This window comes from Passer domesticus, chromosome 5, assembly GCF_036417665.1.
Source record: "Passer domesticus isolate bPasDom1 chromosome 5, bPasDom1.hap1, whole genome shotgun sequence".
Lineage (NCBI taxonomy): Eukaryota > Metazoa > Chordata > Aves > Passeriformes > Passeridae > Passer > Passer domesticus.
This window is the reverse complement of record NC_087478.1, coordinates 72,489,705-72,509,562: the sequence shown is the minus strand read 5'-3', so window position 1 is coordinate 72,509,562 and position 19,858 is coordinate 72,489,705. Positions and strand designations below refer to the sequence as shown.

General features: G+C 40.9%; 1 protein-coding gene across 16 annotated transcripts in view; it reads right to left on the bottom strand.

The window, feature by feature from the left end:
• Window positions 1-19,858, bottom strand: part of TBXAS1 (thromboxane A synthase 1) — a 229,629-nt gene that overhangs the window by 173,014 nt on the left and 36,757 nt on the right. For 4 of the 16 annotated variants that reach the window (XM_064421007.1, XM_064421006.1, XM_064421005.1 and 1 more), the window contains exons 1-2: window positions 17,615-17,716; window positions 1,822-1,915 (exon numbers count right to left, since the gene is read on the bottom strand). The exons of 2 other annotated variants lie outside the window; for them this stretch is intronic. Coding sequence is in view for 8 of the 14 variants with exons in the window: in XM_064420995.1 (XP_064277065.1) it covers window positions 1,822-1,915; window positions 17,586-17,647 (156 nt within the window). In the remaining 6 variants the exon portion in view is untranslated. Of the gene's footprint in view, window positions 1-957; window positions 1,226-1,821; window positions 1,916-17,585; window positions 17,718-19,858 lie in introns of those variants that run through there. 10 more of the 16 variants (XM_064420992.1, XM_064420994.1, XM_064420993.1 and 7 more) reach the window with 8 other exon arrangements.

Genomic DNA, 19,858 nt, shown 5'->3' with positions numbered 1-19,858 from the left:
AGTGTCCCTCACAGCTAAGCCCCTAAAACCATCCCTATTTCCAGGAAGGCGATGGGCAAACCCTGGTTCTCACCTGGGGGAAAGAGAAAGTGGACAACATCCTCTACTGATTGTAGTGAGGGCACTCGTGTCCCTGAAAATGCTCTCATAGACAAGAGCCTGCAGTAGAAAAGCAGAGCTCCCATTACTGGCTCCTTGCTATGGGCACTATTCTAGGAAAGCAGCCCCAGGAGAAGATCCAGAAAAAAATGGCAATACATATGAGAGGAGGAAGAAAAATTATCAAGAGCCTGGGCTCCTCCCTGCCCATTCCTACGGGCAGTGATAGCATGGTAGAGAAGATGGGTGATGAAATGCCAGAGTGCTGGACTTGCAGCCTGGCAGTGCTTATGGCTTTATACCACTCGACTCCATTTCAAAACAGTTGTTTCTTGGTACCCCAAGGTACAATTTCTCAGCTACCTTTAATTTCTTTTTCTTCCTAAAAAGCAATAAAATCAAGATTAACTTTTTTGCATTAGTCTGATTTAAGTTAATTTAATGAATGCTATTCTAGTCATGAAATTTGCCTAAGAGATCATAGGATCATTTTGGGTAATTTCCCAAAATCTTTACACTTCTACGCTGGTACAGGGCATGCCTATCTAAAATATACTAAAATAACTTGGTTTCTAGGTACCTTTACCTAACAGCAAGTGTTAGCATGTAACTAATGATATCTGGATTTCACCACTAAGGAGCTACAGAATGAGTGGCTTTCTGCCACCCAGCTGAATTGAAACCCCAAGAGTGAAGGTGAACAGGTCAGCATCCCATACCAACAGAATCCCTTGTAAGTTAAAGTCACCCTGCCAATTCCAGTTCAAATTAATCTAGAGCAGATTAAGTCTACCTTTTACGCTATTTTCTAAATGAAATCAGATGTACATGTAAAACTGGTATTTAAAAGGGTTTTACCTAATAATGAGTCAGGTATCGACAAAACAATCACCATGAAGATCAAGGTAAGAGGCAATATATTCTCATTAATAATTCAAATCTCAGCATGGATATCGATGACCATGCACTTAACAGGGAAAACTGGGCAGCAGATGGAGCTGGCCCAGATTTCCTGAAAAGTTGTTGGGCTGCAACAGAGACACTCTGGAGAGATTTTACTGTAAGATCCAACCAGAGAAATGGCAGCTCCTCATTATTAAGGTAGCTTGGACCTTCAGCAATGCCACTGAAATAGAACAAAGAACAAAACACAGCATTATTGAAAGAGGATGGGTGAGAAAAATAAGGGAATAAAATCTAGAAGCAAAATGCCACCACTTCCTCTTCCTCACAGCCCTAGTATTTGCAGCACAGAGCAACAACATTCAGCAGTACCTAATTCCAGTTACTGCTTGGGAGCAAGCAACATAAAAGGCTTTAAAATAAATGTGTACAATCGGCAAAAGTGCAAACAAACAGAAAGGTTGTGGGAGCCAAAACCACTCAGAACAAACCAGTTGGGGCTAGTTAACATAATCTGCTCTATTCACATAACTAGGTTTGTTTCACTGAGGGCATGAACTTTCTTGGAAAAGCTCAAGTAATTAACTGCAGGAGCTTACACATTTTCTTTCCCTCAAGTTTATGTTATCCTGGAATTAGAGCTGCTTACACACAACTGCTTCTACCAATTCATTGAAAAAGCTGAGTTTTGCTTGTCCTTTCCAGAGGGACATGGCTGAAGTGGCGGTACCAGTGAACTGAAGGATTCCCTTCAATTCCTCCTGCCTCCTACTCACTCTTCCCATCACTTTGATTGACACAAAGAAAAACGTATCCTACCTCACGGAAAAAGAGCAGGTTTCCAATGAAAGGAAGAGGTGGAGGATGTCGGATCCCTACTCTGCTTAGTTTGGAGAATGCAGATGTGGAGTACCTGGAAAAAGATAAGGTAGTAAGTCAATCTTGGATCTTGATAGGGCTTGTTGACACAGTAACTAGCTCAGATGGCTTCCCAGGATTCAGAGAGGGAGAAGAAGCTTTCTGTGTTGGTCAGACAGAACTGCCAATGTGATTACATTGCTTGGCAGCTCCTCAGGTCACAAAAGTAAATGCAATACACTGGTGCTTCAGAGAGGGCAAAAGGACCAAGTGACTCAAACACAATCCTGCAAAATTGAGCAGTGGAATGAGAGAGCTGCTCCTCTTCCCACAGAAGCAGCTCGCCCTACTTCTTGTTAGTTAGAAGTGACTCTCCAAAGCTACATGAGGTTACAAATGAGATCAAAAGAAGCATTTGGGGCTTGACTTCTGTGGCACTGTTGGGAAAGGAACAAGACAGATTTTCAGATTGTTTTCTTCTTCCATCACCTCTACCTATACAGATCACAGAACAAAAATTCAAACCAGTCTCAGCTGTCCATGAGCCAAGACACTGTCAGTATGTTCAAGTCAAGCCTAGTATTTGGGCCAGATATGCTGATTAAGTGATTTTTTAGAGCTGCCAGTCAGCAAATTAAACAAATATAAAAAAATATGGGGAAACAAAACCCAGACTTTGAAAAGCTTCATGCATCCCTTGTTTCAGATGAAACTGTGGCATGTTGACAGGGACAATACTGGAAAAAAAAGGAAAAAGAAAGGCTCTGGGGTTGGGGTTTTCTTTTTCCTCCCCCTCCCCCTTCCTTAATACAAACAATGGATTTAAGTCAATGGACTTCAATTAGTGAAACCTGAAAGAGCAGGAGCTAGCAGCAGCAGCTTTGATTACCCAAAGACACAACTTTCATTGTGCAGTTCTGTTTGCTGAGATTTCCTGCAGCACAGTACCTATTTTCTTAATGGATTTTCTTTTGTGACGTTATTTTACAAAAAATCATAATCAGGAAATAGAGCTTTAATCATTTTTAAATAGCAACTGCTTTCTTTTTTTAATGGGGCAGTACAAACCTTCCCAAACTCAAACCCTGTCACATACCCAATAAAAATTATGTGTATTCAGTCTATGCAAGGACACTGTGTCAAGTATGACAAGGTATCATGGAGTAAAGACACAGAAGTCAACATTTATTACACATTTTATACGTATTATTGATTTCTTGGCTACTTAACAGCTTTAAAAAATATGAGATTTTCCTCAGCTAACACTCTTGGGAAAAGAAATGTTTTAACTTTAAAATGACAAAACAGCCTACATGATACATTTTCATCCCCAAAGAGAAGATTTTTTTTTGCTGCTGCTGCCGTTTGAAATCTTCCTGAAGTGTCTTTGTGTCAGGCAAAGTCCTCATCTTCAGTATGTAAACAGTGAAAAAGATTAAAATCCCTGTCATTGAAAACCTGTCAATTTTGCAGCATTCTGTCCTGATGTTTTCACTGTAAAATACACGGCAGATCACAAAACACCAGGCTGGGGTACAGTTAACTGCTCATTTCACTGCACACCAGACCGTCTGTAGACTCCTGGTTTTCATGTACAGCAAAGTGAAGAGTGACTGCAACAGAGGCTCACACTAGACAAAGTAAATGATGTGATCACCAAATATTTTAAAAAGGAAAAAAAAAATAATGAGTACCATTTCACAAGGCAAGAAACACAGAGACTGTGAAGACTATTTATACTTAGATGAACAGTTCATCATTGTCAGCTTCTGAACATTACTGGCAGCTTCCTGCAGCTGAGGATTTGCTTTCCTTTTCCCCCCTCCTAATGTGGTTTTCTCCACTGCTTTTTATTCAGTTACATTTGAAGTAGGTTTTCCAAAGGTAGGGAATGGCAGTTTACAATGAGATGGGAGAGAGCAGCAGTGTCATCAAGTTACAGACTAAAATGTAACAACAAAAGGGTGAAGCCAGCAGGAGAAAAAAAGAATCTCATCAATAAACATATCTAGCTCTACTCTATGATTTTACAGCATTTCTGGTGTTGTTGAAATACCTGATGTTTTACAGAAAAGAAAACAGTATGCAAGTGCCCAAAGACTGACGGGGCAGCAGGCACAAAAGAAGGATCTAACACTGCACACGTAGCCTTAACTTTGACCATTTCTAATGCAACAGCTTACTTTCTGCAGCTTTAAATATTAAAAGCCTCCCCCCATCTCTGCAATATTTCCACTCATTCTCAGTATTTTGGGTGGGGGGGAGAGAGAGGGGAAAGAGTGGCTTATGGACTTCTTTAAAAAAAGGAAAAGAAAAATTGTCCTGTATGACACGCAGCGAACACCAGCAATACATGAATCTGACAGCTTTGTGGCACAAACCTCTGCCTTTTGAGCCAGAAGAGGCTGATAACTCTAAACAGGCCAATTTATGTGATTTGGTCACTCAGCACCTCCATGACATACCCTTGGCCAGTAACTCAGAGCTGCATCCTGAGGGCACTGGGAAAACAGTGCCCGGGTTTTGTTGCTGGGATGGGAAGGTGGGATAGAAGGTGGGCAAGTGCAAACAGGCAGGGTGGCCTCGAAGGCAAAGACACTTGTCTGGAGAAGCTGTACACCTAAATGAAACAGCTCCAGATCTGCCTCATCACCAGTGGGAAGTCTTATTTCTCACTCTGTCACTTAATACACTTCTACATTTCCACAAAAATTAATCTGGTACCAGGAAACCCTCTGCTGTTGCTGTGGCTACACACTGATGGCAGAAGATCAGCCAGTGGACTAGAAAGTATCTCTATTTCTAGATTTTGCATTTGATTTAACCTAAGAAGTGACCAAGATAACCAAAGATATGAAACCACTTCTGTACAAGAAATAAACTAACAGGCTAATCTTAATCATGGGGGGGGAAAAAAGCAACTGATGCAGGTTATGACAAATATATTTAATATATCATGCAAGGTTTAAAAAATAAATTAAGAGCTATTACTAAAAAATTTAAAATATGGTATGAAAATGCACAAATGAATATTCAGTTGGCAGGATCAAAAAATAAACACTTTTTCAATAAATAAATATACCATCTATGGAACTCCTTACCACTGATGATTTCCTACTCCAGAAGTGTAAAAAGCTTCAAAAGGTGATAGACCTTTGAAATAAGGGGGGGTGGAAGGAGGGAATTCACAGACACTTTAAGCTAGTATATTTAACAAATGTAAGAGAAATACATGGGAAACATTAAAGGAAAGGGAAGAAAATTAATCAAATTTATTTTCTTAATCAGAGAACTAGTCTGTAAGCTTCTAATTGCATAATAAGAGATTAGACTTTTATAAAACCTAAAAGATAAAACCCCAGACACTTCAGCTTTCTTATGAGGAAGAGAGGAATGAATCTATGTGAAGTGAGGGGCATGAAAAGGATAAAACTCTGATGACAGCAACATTTACTGGACAATCTAGTACATTCTCACTCAAAAGAGAAACATACCCTAATATTTACACAAGTACAGCTTCCTGCACAACCCTTAATTTTAAAGCTTGGCATTACATTTTGAATTAAGTGACAAGACTTCAAAAAGAACCAGAGGAACATCAGCAATGAAGTAGATCAATAAACAATTCAGAAATCCTTTGAAGACATTTGAATGGCCTCTGAGAGCAAAATGCTCTCTGCATATATTAAACACAACTGTTAAAAAGAAGTTAACATGCCACATTCATTCCTGCAGGCCAACATGGCAGATACAAACTCTCTGAAATACTAACTTCTCTTCACAAAACACCATTCAAAAAAATTTTTTTTAAAAAGAGAGAGAAACAGATAAACAATAGAAGTTGTGAAGGACATATAACCAACAGAACTAGCCCTCTGTCCAGCCAGGTCAGTACTGATAGAAAAGTATTATGCTGTCTACCATTAAGGGTGATCAATTTGTGTAGCAGACAAGATTACAGAGTTTCCAATTCTGCTTTGTGGAGTTCAACATCTTATTGAAATTACCCCAAATTTCTCCCAATACAGAAAATGCATCATTCCTTCTACATCTAAGTAATACACAACCTAATAATATCTAAAAAGCTATAAACTGGGACACAGAGATGTTATTTAATCTCATTGTTGGGAATTGGGAGCTGCGTTATTTTGCAAGACTGACTGGGAAAACAAAGTATTTTGCTGAGATAATGGAAATCATTCCTGCCAAACAGGAGACAATCGCCATGCATTTTTACCTATTTGCCGCTATTTACGTATTCCCATACCAGATTCTGGTTAACACTGGGATGTATTTTGCTCACAAAGTAGTGATAATGCACAAAAGAAAGGTAGCCTCCCCCAGCATTACAATGATGGCTTGTGAAAAAAATATACAAAATATACAAGCATCCTGGGGAGCCCAGTCTGACCAAAACATCATCCCAAAGCTGGCTACAGACTTTCAGGTCTCAGCCCTCTCTAGGAAATTTGCATTATGAATACTGCAGCAGGGTCACTGGAGAGCTGCCATCACATAAGTCATTCCTCTTGTCTGCTCCTCAGAATATTTAAGGCAGAAAATCATTATTGGGTCCCATTCTGACAAAGGACCACACAGAAAACAGGTCTTGCAAGTGGGCGAGTGTTGCAGTCAAAGTGATACCATCCCAGAAGGATATAGCCTGTGCTGATTATTACCTCAGAAAGTGTAGTAACTGATAGAAAAAACAACAAAAAAACCCACAAAATTAAATTTGCTGTCCATCCTCAAAAGACAGTCTCTCAAAAACTGAAGAGAGAAAAATGGGGAAGGACCCTCTTCCTTGGTCAACACAGGCTTCTAAATTGCCCTTTACTGGTACCCAGCAGTACCTCTGGTGGAAAAGGAGGGATTTGCTGAACAAAAATACACTTGGATGTGTAGAATATCAAGCTCAGAATTATTGGAATGGAATGGAATTATGGAATTATTACTATACCTCCAAAAAGAGATACTGAATATCCACAAGTGTACCTCTAAGAGAGAACTGAAATTAATCTTCAAGAGACACTTTAGTCAGTTTGGGATAAGGAAATTTGAGTACTGCAATTTGATTTGCAAGCTCAACAAATCTGTACTTTTTAACCATGAATTTGTAGGGCCGTAATAACAGTTTCAGGGATAATGAGAACTTCCATATAACACTTGCTCTCCTTAATCACTTGCACGCACTCACAGAGCCTTAATTTTGACATAATTGCACAAGAAAAAGAAAGACATTGCACACACTTTCACCATCTGCCTCCACATGGGCAGATGTTTTCCAGCTGCAAGACCTAAATGATCATAGGATATTATTTCACTGAAATATTTGCTAATACATCAGGAATAGTGTGCAGAAAAGGCAAGATTATATGCCCAATATTAAATTTATGCCTCATCTATCTGCTAACAGTCATCTTTTAATCCATACTGTTCTGGTCTGTCAAGCAAGTTCCTTCATGTCTCTTAAGAGAACTGATAGTCTCAAGGGATTGGTTGTAATAAGGCTTCAGGTTGTCACTGTGTATTTGAAGTTTTGGGGGTTGCTTTGATTTAAGGTCTAAAAAATTAGCAGTGAATCAAGGCCAATTAAATGAAAAAGCCCAGACAGAAAAACAGTCTTCACCATATTCCAGAGCAGCTCTGCAAGAGACAGATGGTCTGTACAGCAGGTCAATGACAATATTTCATCACCTCTCTCAGAGTGCAACCTCTTCACACTGGGCGGTGACTTTTCCAAAGAAAGAGCAAATGAACAAGAGTCATAAATCCACAGCTTCAGCCCTTCTTTGTTGGCTGAACACCTTTAAACAAAACCATGGAGGCCAACAGCAGCAGAGGCTGTTGGCTCCTTATAGCAGTGTATAACCTTGGGAAAGGAGGTGGGAGCTCCATCCCATGTGACCACAAAGAGGAGTCTCCTCAGCAGGAGGTTTGTCCACAGCAGATCTGAGGTCTGGTGCATCCATGAGGCCATACCTGATGTCTGCAGGAACAGCTGGGTCAGAGCTGATAGCTAAGCACAGCTAACGTCCCAGCCCTGCTGCTTTAACCACACACAAAGCTATCCTGTCACTCCTAGGACCACTGGCACCATACCTTTATTAAGGAGTGGTTTCTTCAAGTGCCTGTTTATTCAGACTGATATTGTGGAGCATACAGAAGAACATGGTACCACCTCAAGGCCATAGACATTCTTGTTTCAGCCAGGAAGACTGAGGTTTGCAAAAACAGGTGCATTGCTAGAAACACAGTGCTCAGAAAATAGTAAAATTTCATTACTTTTTTTTTTCTCTCCTCAACTAATTACATCTCTTAATTTTGCAAATGGACATATCAATGAAAAGGACATGAAGTTTTAAACTTATCAGCCTTCCTAAATGCTATGCAAGTTCATATCCTAGTGATGCAACTCCATTTGCAGAAAACACAGCATCAGTTTTTGTATGCAACTCAGCAGTTCCTACACACCAGGAAGAATTGTACGGATGCAGGAAGCAGTTTCACCTTTAAATTGAGAGAGAAAAGTCTGCTTGGGAGCCTGATCATTCTGGCTTTTCATTGACATAAAGAAGATACTAATGGGCCACTGGCCCATTATTTCATAGGGCCGAAAAGGGGTTGCAGTGTTGTGGTGGATGAAGTCCCAAAAAGTTATTTAGCAGCACATCAAGTAGTGGTGTAGGCACAGGCAAAGCCACATTGCATTCCCTCTAGAGCCTAGCAATCTCAGCTGCCTTTCATGTTTTATTCCATGGAATTGTGGTCTACCACACAACTTGCCTGGTGTCTGTTGCTGTCAGGGAAAGGGTTTTAGAGTTCAGCTCTCGTACCACATTCAGCAACAGCACAGGCAGAGCCACTCAGTGCCATCAGGAACCAGCTGGCACGAGGTTTGCATCACCTCACACCCTGCCAGGACAGCCCTGGGAAAAACAAAACTGCTTCAAGAGGCTCAGTGCCTCCCAGTTCTTCAGGGCCAGAGACATCTCCCTTAAATGAAGGTGAGGTGGGAACAGAGTCCTATCCCCTTTTTTGAGACCAGCCTGTCAGCATACATGTGGCAGGTACCAAAGCAGTGACAAAGAAACTGGAGCAAACTCCATGCATTTTCCCCCTTGCAATCTCAAATGAGCAGTGGTGACAGACTGCAGGGACAACTCATCTCCCTAGAGACAGTTCTGGATAAATGCTCATACCTCATGATTACACAGCACATGAACTAATTCTATTTATTTATTTTTCAGTTAACACCAAGGAGCCACCATCCATCTAGTGCACTGAAAGTGGCAGAGGTCCTATTGACCAGAGACATACACGATCAGAGCACCAGAGATCATTTAATGGTGCTCAGAGAGCCTGAATTAATGGTCCACAGCCCGACTTTGTTCTGGCATTTCCTAACTTGTGTGGGCTTGACTTCACAACCTCAATAATGTGTCTTTAATGCAATTTTCTTTGAAAGTTTTCATTTAAAGAAAAAAAACCCCCTCATTAAAAATACATTACATTGCATCATTTTGCATCCACAGGGGTCATCAAAAGACCCTAGACTATGGCAGAGACCTTTGCCAAGTGAGCTAATGGAAGAGCTGACGGAAGAGGCAGGTTGTCTTTCACACAAGGGAGCTGTGAGGCACAGCCTGCCAGCGAGTCTCTCAATACTTCCTCAAAGAGAAAAACCAGCAAAATTGAAGAGTTCCCAAACTAAAATGCTAGGCTTCTTGCTGGGTGCTAACATCTTACAAGTGAACCTTCATCTGCTCCTCTGGCAGTATTGCCACACCCTGTTCTTCCTCACCCATGGACCTGCCACCTGTTCCAGCCTCTGCTTCCCACTGGAACTGACGGCACTGACACCCTCACCCAGACCCTGCATCTCCTCCTATCATGAGCTCCCCAAATGATCCCTTCCCAACACAGTCCCACACTGGTTTGTATTGGCCATTCGCCCTCCTTCCAACAACAATTTATCCCAGTTTCTCCTTGCCTAACCTCATTCCTACAGACTGTTTGCACAGGCTCCCCACTTGCAGCTTTTGTGCCCAAATCTCATTGCTGCTATGACACCCCAACAGCATCCATTACAGAAAGGCTTCTCTCAGTCCCTGCACTCACAGCAACCGACTGCTCTCAGGGACCTGCTGCCTGGTCAGCCTCACACACACACAGGGTGGGACTATGCTTAGCAAAGACAGAATCAGAAACATTAGCTTAAAATTATATATCAACAGAAAAGACTCCAGTGAACGTGTGCTAACTGTAATTTTCCAAACACTTACAATTTGCCCAAATTTGCATGAGAAAAGCAAAAAGTAGTACACCCAGTGACAAAAGCCCACCTGCTCTCAGGAAATATTGAAACCCTGCTTTAAAGCTAATATAAAAATCAGAATATCACTTCTTAAGAATAATAAGATAATGGAAAAAAAAAAACCTCAATCCCTAAGAGATTCCCAAAATAAAACCAAACATTTTTCTTTTGCATTTGTCTCAGAAATTATGGAGCTCATTTTAACTGAAAATTTTCAATAATTTCAACTAAGACAGACAGCAGCCCCGGAAAATTTCAATCCTAGCTGCTTAGAGTTTGATAAAGCAATAAGCAATTTAAAATAGAGTTGTATAACAGGAGCATCACACAACCTTAATTTGTGGTGCTTGCAGACCCACCTATAATTAAGTAAGCCAGACTTAAAATAAAGGAAGTGCTGGCTCTCAGTCTGAGAGCACACATAAAATCTCAGCTCATAGCTAGTTCTTTTACGCAGGGTCTAATCCATTATAGCACAGGGGTGACAATGACAATGTTATCTGGCCCTTAATTACAGCAAAGATGTTTTAATGTCTGTACATACCAGACAGTGTATAATAAACTTGAAATTAGTAATGGAGACACTGCCCTGCTCCCCATGACTTGAAAACCAGGAGTAGTGTGATGCCATGAGGAGATAAGATCTTTATCTTTCTTGCTCAGATTTTCATTCCCCCTATTTCTCTCACCTTTCCATATAATGACAACTACAAAAAACCCCACTACCACAAACTATTAAATTGTACTTCACACAGACACATTTCATTTTCAAATCTTTAGAGTACTGAGGAAGCACAAGCACCTCTGTAGGAGTGATCCCATGTCCTGGCAGGTGGCTCACCCAGGCACACGAAGCAGCATAGAAAGAGCCACTGGAAGTGAGACTGCATCAAGGAACAAATAACAATCTGCTGCATCATGGAATAGCACTGGTGCTGCCTGCAAAGCCTCAGAATTGAACAAGAGTAGCTACCTCGCACGCATCTAAATAGTGCAAGTCCAGAGCTCTGCTTTGCTGCATGATTTAACTAGAATTAAAGTAAAGGGTGTATGGAGCTCCTTTCATGAAAAGCAAAGCACAGCACTGGAGTCACCAGGGAGAAATATCATCAGTTTCTGAAGGGAAGAAGAGAAAATCCTCTCAACCTCAGGGCTCATGCACACATGAACAGTGAGAGGAAGCACAGAAGTGGGGTTCAAAGCCGTGTGGCAATAAAAAAAAAATAAATTCAGCCTCCTTTTTTCCTTTGCATCTTATTCATGACTTCTTGAGTACCTGTGGACTGACAAGAGTTGAGCTCACAGAAAAGTCGAATAATTCTGTCCTTTCCATAATGTGAGTTCACCTTATAAAGACACAGCAGATAGAGCAAGGAATATGCATAGCCTACTCCCTACCCCAGGACAAGGAGAACTCCCTTTAACAACTACAGGCATGAGACAGGAGGAGCAGTGAAATTATTTCAATCACCTTTCAGTGTGCTTAAATAGTCTACCACCGTCACCAGCCCGAGTAAGCTATCGTGGGCCAGTAACAAAGGCAGAAAATCGTTCCTACAAAACAGAAGATAGTTGAATAGATGCCAAACAAAGCCAAAGGAAAAGCAGAATTTCAAACAGACTGGATGAAAGGATTGCAGGAAGCAAACTTCAAGGAGATCCTCTGAACTTGAAAACTGCCTAAAAAAAGCAGGCTCAAGTGTTACTCCCAAGTGCCATCCAGATTAAAAGCAAAACAAAGGCAATTGGGGTTTCCTGGAGCTCTGAATCACCCATTCAAGCCTAAGGAGACTGAGCAACTGATTACACACAGAAATGGCAACACTGGGTATGCATGAAATGCCAAACCCAGAGCAAAATTGACTGAGAGGTGTTTTACTTCTTTAATCACTGAAAAATGCAGTAACACCATGCATTACTTGTAAAACAGCAGGTTGGATGGTTCAGACAGAAATAAACTTTTTAAGCTGACATGCTCCTCTCTCTGGGCTGTTGGCTATTAAAAAAAAAAAAAAAGTGCTTGTTTCACATTATCTCATCTTTTGACTGCACTTTGAAGTCCATTCTGGCCATTTCTCCATGACAGAGACAAATTCAAATACTTAGGAATAATTCTCTTAACTTCATAAAGAAACCCTTGTTCAAGTCAGATAATTTTCATGTAGAGGCTGACATGGAAATGGCTTTCCTGGAACAGAGTTGATTTGCATTACTCGGTGTCATAGCACATGACAGCTTACTCCACAGCCCACTCGTCTGGATCTTCCATAATCCAGACAGCCACAGTTCCCTCTCCATGAAGCAGTTGTGCACATGACAGGAAGAACTAATTTTAATGAAGAGTCTTTGCTCTTCTATTGGTCGTGCTCTCTCTCAACCTGTGTATCTGGCAGGCTCCTGGATGCAATTTGTAGCTATTGCTCCCTGCTAACAATGGAAAAGTCTATTACTGTTGGCTGTCCCTTTGACTCTGGGGTTTTTAACATCTGACATACCGCCGCACGAGTAATGTAGCGTACTAATCCATTAAAGACCCCCTTCCCAGCTTCTCTCAAAGGACCTGCTATTGCACCCTTGTCCCAGCTCACCCTCTCTCCTCCAGTCAAACAGCCTCAAACGCTCCTGGCACATGAAAGCAAAATGCCTCAACTGCAAATTCACCGAGACAGAGACCAGCTTTCCATTACATCGCACACCCTTCATGTGCACAGCAGAGCCCTGATCTTTGACAGGGGTTCGCTGCTCCTGCTGAAACAAAAATGATAAATAAATCATTAGCACCAGGTCCCCTAAAGTGGAGGGAAGATCTGCGCACTGTCATTCGATTACTTTTTAACTACCACAAGGAACTAAAATTCCACAGGGAAGTAACGATAGCGAGTCATTAGCATGAGCAATTCGCCTTCAAAGAGAGGCAAGAGGAGAGCTGAAGCCCAGAGAAGCTGGTTTTCTTCACTCTCTCTGCAAGCACCTGGGTGCAGATCAGTGTTCTTTTCCAAGGCAGAACAAAGACAATAGATGATGATGCACAGGGGTTTTAAAAGAGATTAGAAAGTTTATAAAAAAATGAAAGGGCTGAAAACAGAACTAGGATTGAGAGCAGAAGAAAATGAGAGCAAGATGTGATACAAATGACAGAAATCCTGGGAGGAAGCAAGAGGCTTGTTGCGGGAAAGGAAAGGGCCTCTTAGGCAGATGAAGTCTCAGAGAAGTCACCTACCTACTGGAGAGGGGATACAAGATCTCAACATCAGCTTCAGCAAGGTATGAGGAAAAGACTCTGATATTATGAAATACATTAATTATTGCAGCTGAATTTGTGTATTTCTTTTCCTAGCCAAAACAATTACTTTTTTTAAGGCTCATTACAGATCTGTATCATTATTTCCAGCTTTATTTTTTGTCTCCAAGGAGTTAACTGCAAGACATGAAGTTGGATGCCTGAAGAAAAATACTTTTACTTATCTCTGGGGAGTTGAAGTTTAGTGCCTGATGTAAAAGAGGCTAGATAGGAAGATCCAATGATGGCCAAAAAAAAAGCAATGGATAGAAAACTTTAAATTGGAGGAATATGGAAAAAAAAGACACTTAGGAAAGCATTAGCAAAAGCTCCTCAAACCATGTAAAGCACAGTGGTGCACAGGTCTAGACCATGTGCAACCTGGAAGAAGGTAACCCTCCCTGGCCACTACCAGAGCTCAAAAGATAATCTTTACTTTTAATGTCTTCCCCAAGTGATAAGTGAAAACTGGAGTTGCAATGAAAAGGCCCACATAAGGTGGTGCAGTCCCATTCTGGCACACCACATTGCACAGTGGCTGCTTTATTTACTTTACACTACACTAGGAATAGCTAACTCAAGCTGAGATACTTTTGAATCCCTTAGGAAACTGTACTTCTATATTTATTTATATATCCATATATTTACATTCATGTGCATACATACACACACTCTAAATCTGTTCATTTTCCCACAGAGCAAAATTAACACTCAACCATTCTTAATGTTTTTTCCACAAGGGTTACTATACACCACTGATGGGTTTTTCACTCTGAACATCCATCTTTAACATTAATCTCGCCCTCATACATGCATCTGCATCAGAGGTGTGGATGATACCCTGCTATACATCATCCATACCATCCCCCTCCAGAATGGACTGATTTCCTCCTCCTTGGGGAGCTCCCTTACTGAACATTGTTCAAGGAAAGCTTAATGTGCAAGGCTGAAGATCTTCCATGTTATGGTCCCACCAGTTCCAGTTAGTTTTGTTCTATTCTATTATTTGGGCTGCCCACTGGAGAACCTAATCCTTCTCAATTCCTGATATTTCCAACCCTTGCAAAGGACCAGAACCCATCCATGACTACACATTAGCCTAGGATCTGTAAGTTGGAGTAAAGGCCCCCAATCATGGCAACTTCCCTGTCCTTGAGATAAATAGAAAAAAAACCCAAAACAAAACAAACAAAAACAAACAAAAAAACCCACCAAAAAAAAAAAAACAAAACAGAAAAAACCCACCACCCTTCATGATTCTCAGAAGTGAAAAGGGGAAAATGGAAGCTATGTGAGAAAGGAATTGGGTGAATGACTTAATGAACTGGTTTAGAAGACTGATTGATTTCTCTCTTTCATCTACAGGCATCAATATTCAGACAAAACTTCCAGAAATAAATTCTTGCACCTATGTAATAGAAAAAGTACAACTCATAACTGAAGAAAAAATGAGGTAGCAACCTGCTGAAGATGAACATTTTCAAAATTAAGTAGCATCACATAACATACACCTAACAAAATGGCTACAGATCTCTGCACCAACAATATTGATTTTTAACACTAGCAAAATTCAGAGCATTTGAAAGACAAGCAGCATAATGGCAAAATCTAAAGGGGCAAGAGGAAAACAGAGGTAACAATAAACCTAACATCATCCTTATGTGAAATAATGGAAGTATAATTTTAGAATGTTATTAACACAAAGTTTGAGAAGAAATAATTGAGAACGTAATTAAATGCCTTTCAATATTGTCAAACGAGCCTTTCATTTTGGGGTGGGGTGGTTTAGGGTTAGTTTTCTTGACAAGTTTATGGGTATGGATGATAACTACAACTCTCCCAACAGCATCTGCTTGAGCTAGTCCAATGTGCTAGAAAAACAAGATCACAAAAAGGCATTTTACACACTACACAAAGAACTAACATGACACCAACCTAGAAAAGTTAAAAGTAGCTCAATCCTTGTCCACAAAATGGGACCCCTAATCATGAGGTATTGATCCACAGGACTTTTACTATGAAGATTTACGGACATAGCTTCTTACTTAAAAGTAAAAGAAATTAGTTACAGCTACTTAAATCCCACCCCAGATTTTCTGTGCTGAGGAATTTGTCCACAGCCTCTCTGTAGCATCCTGCTACCATAGAGCCATGGCCATAGGCATGGCCACAGGACTTCATTGTCAGAAATCTGTTCCAGCAGCTGTTTGATAGCTATTGGGCATAAACATCACCAGCAATGGTCCCACTCATCTGAACAGTGACCAATCCACCCTGGCCATGGCATTTCTAAGGGTACAATTCAGGCAGCAGGTCATCTATTACAGCAGGACTTCAGGAGGCAGCTGAGGCAATCAAAGAGCTGACTGCTGCTGAAAAAAGATGCATTCTTCCTACAACCCACCTCTCCATATTCCCTCTTCCTGCTTTCTCAAGGTTCATCTGAACCCTGCTCAAGCTGACACAGCCACTAAGCCAGCAAACTGTACATCAACCCACCACCACCAATCTCACCCCCAACCACCCTGTCTGTGCCTTTTAAATTCCTCCAGGGATGGTGGAATCCCTGGGCAGCCAGTTCTAGTGCTTGGCAATCCTTTCAATAAAGAAGTAGTTCCTAATACCCAACCTAAACCTCTGCTGGCACAACCTCAGGCCATTTCCTCTTGTCCTATCACTTGTTCCTTGAGAGAACAGACTGATCCCCACCGCAGCACAGCATCTTCTCAAAAAGGGGCCACCAGCTGCAAGTGAGGAAACAACACGTGGGGCATTGGGGAAACATCTACTCTACTGCTACACAAAGAACTGCTCAGGAAAGGCATGGGAGTAGTGGGGGGAGCTCAAAGGACATTTTGAAAGACATCTAAGGATGGGGAAGAGAAAATAAAGCAAGCTTTTAAACGCCAGTGCAGTATATTGAACAGAAAGTTGAGAAGTGCCTTGACTACTGCCTACAAATACACTGGAACAAGCTCTAACAGCAAGCAGCTCCCCATCTTCCAGGACAAAGCCAAAATATTCACAGAGTTGGGTGCATACATTTCAGAAATGAAATCCTAAATTCAGATGTCATTTCCTGGAGCTGAGGGCATGTAAATTTAAAACAGTCTACCAGGAAATCTAATGGACACACTGCAGCTTTCAGCTTTTAGAAGAATCCTCTTAATTTCTTAAACAACAAAAATAAAGTAAAACAAAAAAAAAAAAAATCCCACACCACACTTCTCCCTACAAAGTCAAAAGGAAAATACAGAGCCTTAAAAACCAGGAAGTCAAACTAGATAGAAGCATAGCTCATTCTGGTCTATACATAAACAAGTGATAAACTATTGCTCTAATTGTGGTTTGCTATGATGGAAGAAGGACTATTTTGCTCCTCTCCCATCAAGGAGGGATTTGTGCTACCAATACAAGTCAGTGACAAAGTCATGGCACTGGCCCCTTCCACAGCAATACAGTCACACAGCTGAAGGCAGCTACAAAAAGACTTTGCATAGAAATTTCCCACAGATTATCTGCAAAGACAAATACTTTGCCTCTTTGAATGGAAGCCTAAGCAAGGACACCAGGCCAGCCAACAATTAGCTAAGCTGTCCCAGACATGTTTAGGCTTTTCTGTATTGAAATGTTTATTAGAATCTAGCATTTGTTACCTGGTCCTACCACATTGTTTCCTGACATATATTTCAGGACAAGTAGCCTGCTATAAAAAAACAATACAAAAATCTCTAGGAGGAAAGACAAGTCTCTCTCTCTCTCTTCCTTATACCAAATAAAGTGCATTTGGGATACAAAACATTCCAAAATTCTTTCACTGTCTTAATAAAAAAATCAAAAATAATTATCAAATCTAAAAAAAATACAGGCAACAACTGGAAATAGTCATACTTTGAAGGGAAAAAAAAAAGAAATTTCTTAATGTTCACAGGGGGCACAGTTACAAAGATGCCAGACCACAATGTAGTCACCCATTTGACGTTTACAAATCCAGCACATCATCATTAGAGGATGCTGTACAACCCTCTAGATGTACAGAAAAATCTTTCTAAAAGACATATTGATATAGTGAATCTCTAACAAACTTTCCTCTCCAATATAAACTGAGAAACAGTTAATTTGCCTAACCTGGTCATAATACTAGACCTTAGTCTCACCTTCAAAACACAAGCATCCTGAGGAGACCACATATCCTTCAACACCCATGCCTGCACTGGTTTACTACTTCAGGAGACACAGGCAAGCAGGATTAATTATTCAATTAGCAGCATGTATTGCACCTGAGACTTGTTACTATGGCCAGGCCATCTGTGTGCTCAAACCTCCTGAAAATTAAAGTTGAGTTATTACTCTTCTCTCCTGACAGGTCAAAGGCAGAAGAAGAGTTGCTTTTTGATTCTGGAGCAAGTCTGTTTGAACAGAGCTGTGTTTTATAGCAGAGCACAGCCCTTTTTTTTTTTTTTCAGGTTTGCCTCTGGTTGCTTGAGCAGTGGCACAGACTTTCAAATGCACCCAGCCTATCATAGCTTATCTTGCCATGGAGCACAGCAGTAAAAGACTGGCCCATGATGTTAGAAACCAGCATCTGAAATGAAAAAAAAGGAAAAGTTTGATGACAGTATATGGCATATGGGACAAAATTTGGGGGCTGACTTATCTGAATTACTTGTGGCTCAGCTTACAAAAAAGAGTTTTTTACAGTTGTAGCTGTTGGCATGCTGGTCAGAGGGCATCTGGGACTTGCCTGCACCTGGTGGGTGAAACATTACAACAAATAGATGGGAGATGACTCAGAAGCCCTATGAAACATCCTCAGACCAGGCACCCCAGGCTGCTGTGCTTCCTATTGTTCCATTAGCAAGTTGTGGCTAGTGATAAAATAGGTTGCATCTCTCAAATGCTGCAAGTGCATGGCAGCTTTTCTTTGTTCTTAAAGATAATTTAGTGCTTATGGAAGATGGCATGGCAGCTCAGGAAGCCAAGGAACTCCAGGTATGCAGTAATTACAGCATCCATATTGGCTGCCCCAGCTTATCCACCTTGCCAGTGAACTGGATGTGGTCTTGTTTCTGCTCAGGCAGCAAGAGAGCAGTTCTGCACACAAATAGTATGCCACAACTCTCAGCTTACAAAGATCTTAAGCAAAACCAACTTTTCTGGCTTTAATTAAAAAAACAAAAAGAAATAACCCAGAGGCTGCATATTCCACATCACATTATCCCCACTTATTAGAAACGTATTTCAGTGTTTCTCTCATTATAAAGGAGAAAAATTGTATAGTTTGCATTGCTGCCTGCAGCCACATTTTTTAAAACTTGGGTGTCAAACGACAAAGCTCCTAAAGCAACACTCAGCTACCCAAATTAAGAGGTTCTCTCGTAATCAGATATTGAACAGAAATTCTCAAGAAACAAAGGGAACTGGCAGGCACACAACTTTTTCTAAAGAAAAAAAGAAATCATCATGTTAGGTACATGTATATGTCCAAATACAGGTACCTGAAGGCAGCAGAGGAAGTAACTTTTGATAACACTGGCCAGAAGAGTTGACAGAAACACCCAGATGAAACCTCTGGCTGCTGTCTAGTAACACAAGGAAGAAATAACAATGTATAGAAAGAAGGGAAAATGTACGAGAGGAAGCATGAGATGAACAATGAGGGATTTGTCTGCATCTGAGAAAGGGGGACAGGGCTTTGAGAGAGCATCCCACCAGCTCACAGGCCTGTAGGTCACCCCTGAGAAACGCCGAGTCAGCAGGAAGCAGAACGCTGCCTGTCTGCCGAGCGTCTGCGAGGCAACAAGTGAGCTGCTGGGTTTGCCCTACCTGCTCTGTGTACAAAATTTCTTTAGCCCTCAAAAGCTGTGATTTGAAGAGTAGAGACACAATTTTCACACAGCTGAAACTCACAACTGTCTGTGCCATTCCACCAAGTGCGTGCCTACACAAACCCCTAATTATCTGCACTGTCATGTGTAATTAGTGAGTCTGAACATGTAGTATTCATCAATATGTGAATGTTAGGCGCACTTCATACATTCAATAGCACCCTGTGTTTGTACACAGGCAACTCCCAGTGAGTATAACTACGATCGTACGCTGAAAGGGGCAAGCAAAATAAACAAAAGATTTAGTGTCTGTCATTTATGCCAGGACCATACATGAAGAAAAAAAGAAAATTTCTTTCTAAAATATAAAATCAAATGTTTTCTGTGGGTTTTTTCTATCAAATAATTGGACACAGTGTTTCCATGGCCTGCACTGAAGAGAAAAATTGAAGCTCATTATTCAAGCCTGATGTGATCAATACAGAGAAACATGAGGACAGTCATGAGCAGCAGTCCTATCACATGATTTTTTTAGGTTACTGTAAGTTATTGTGCAATTATCTCAAAAAACAA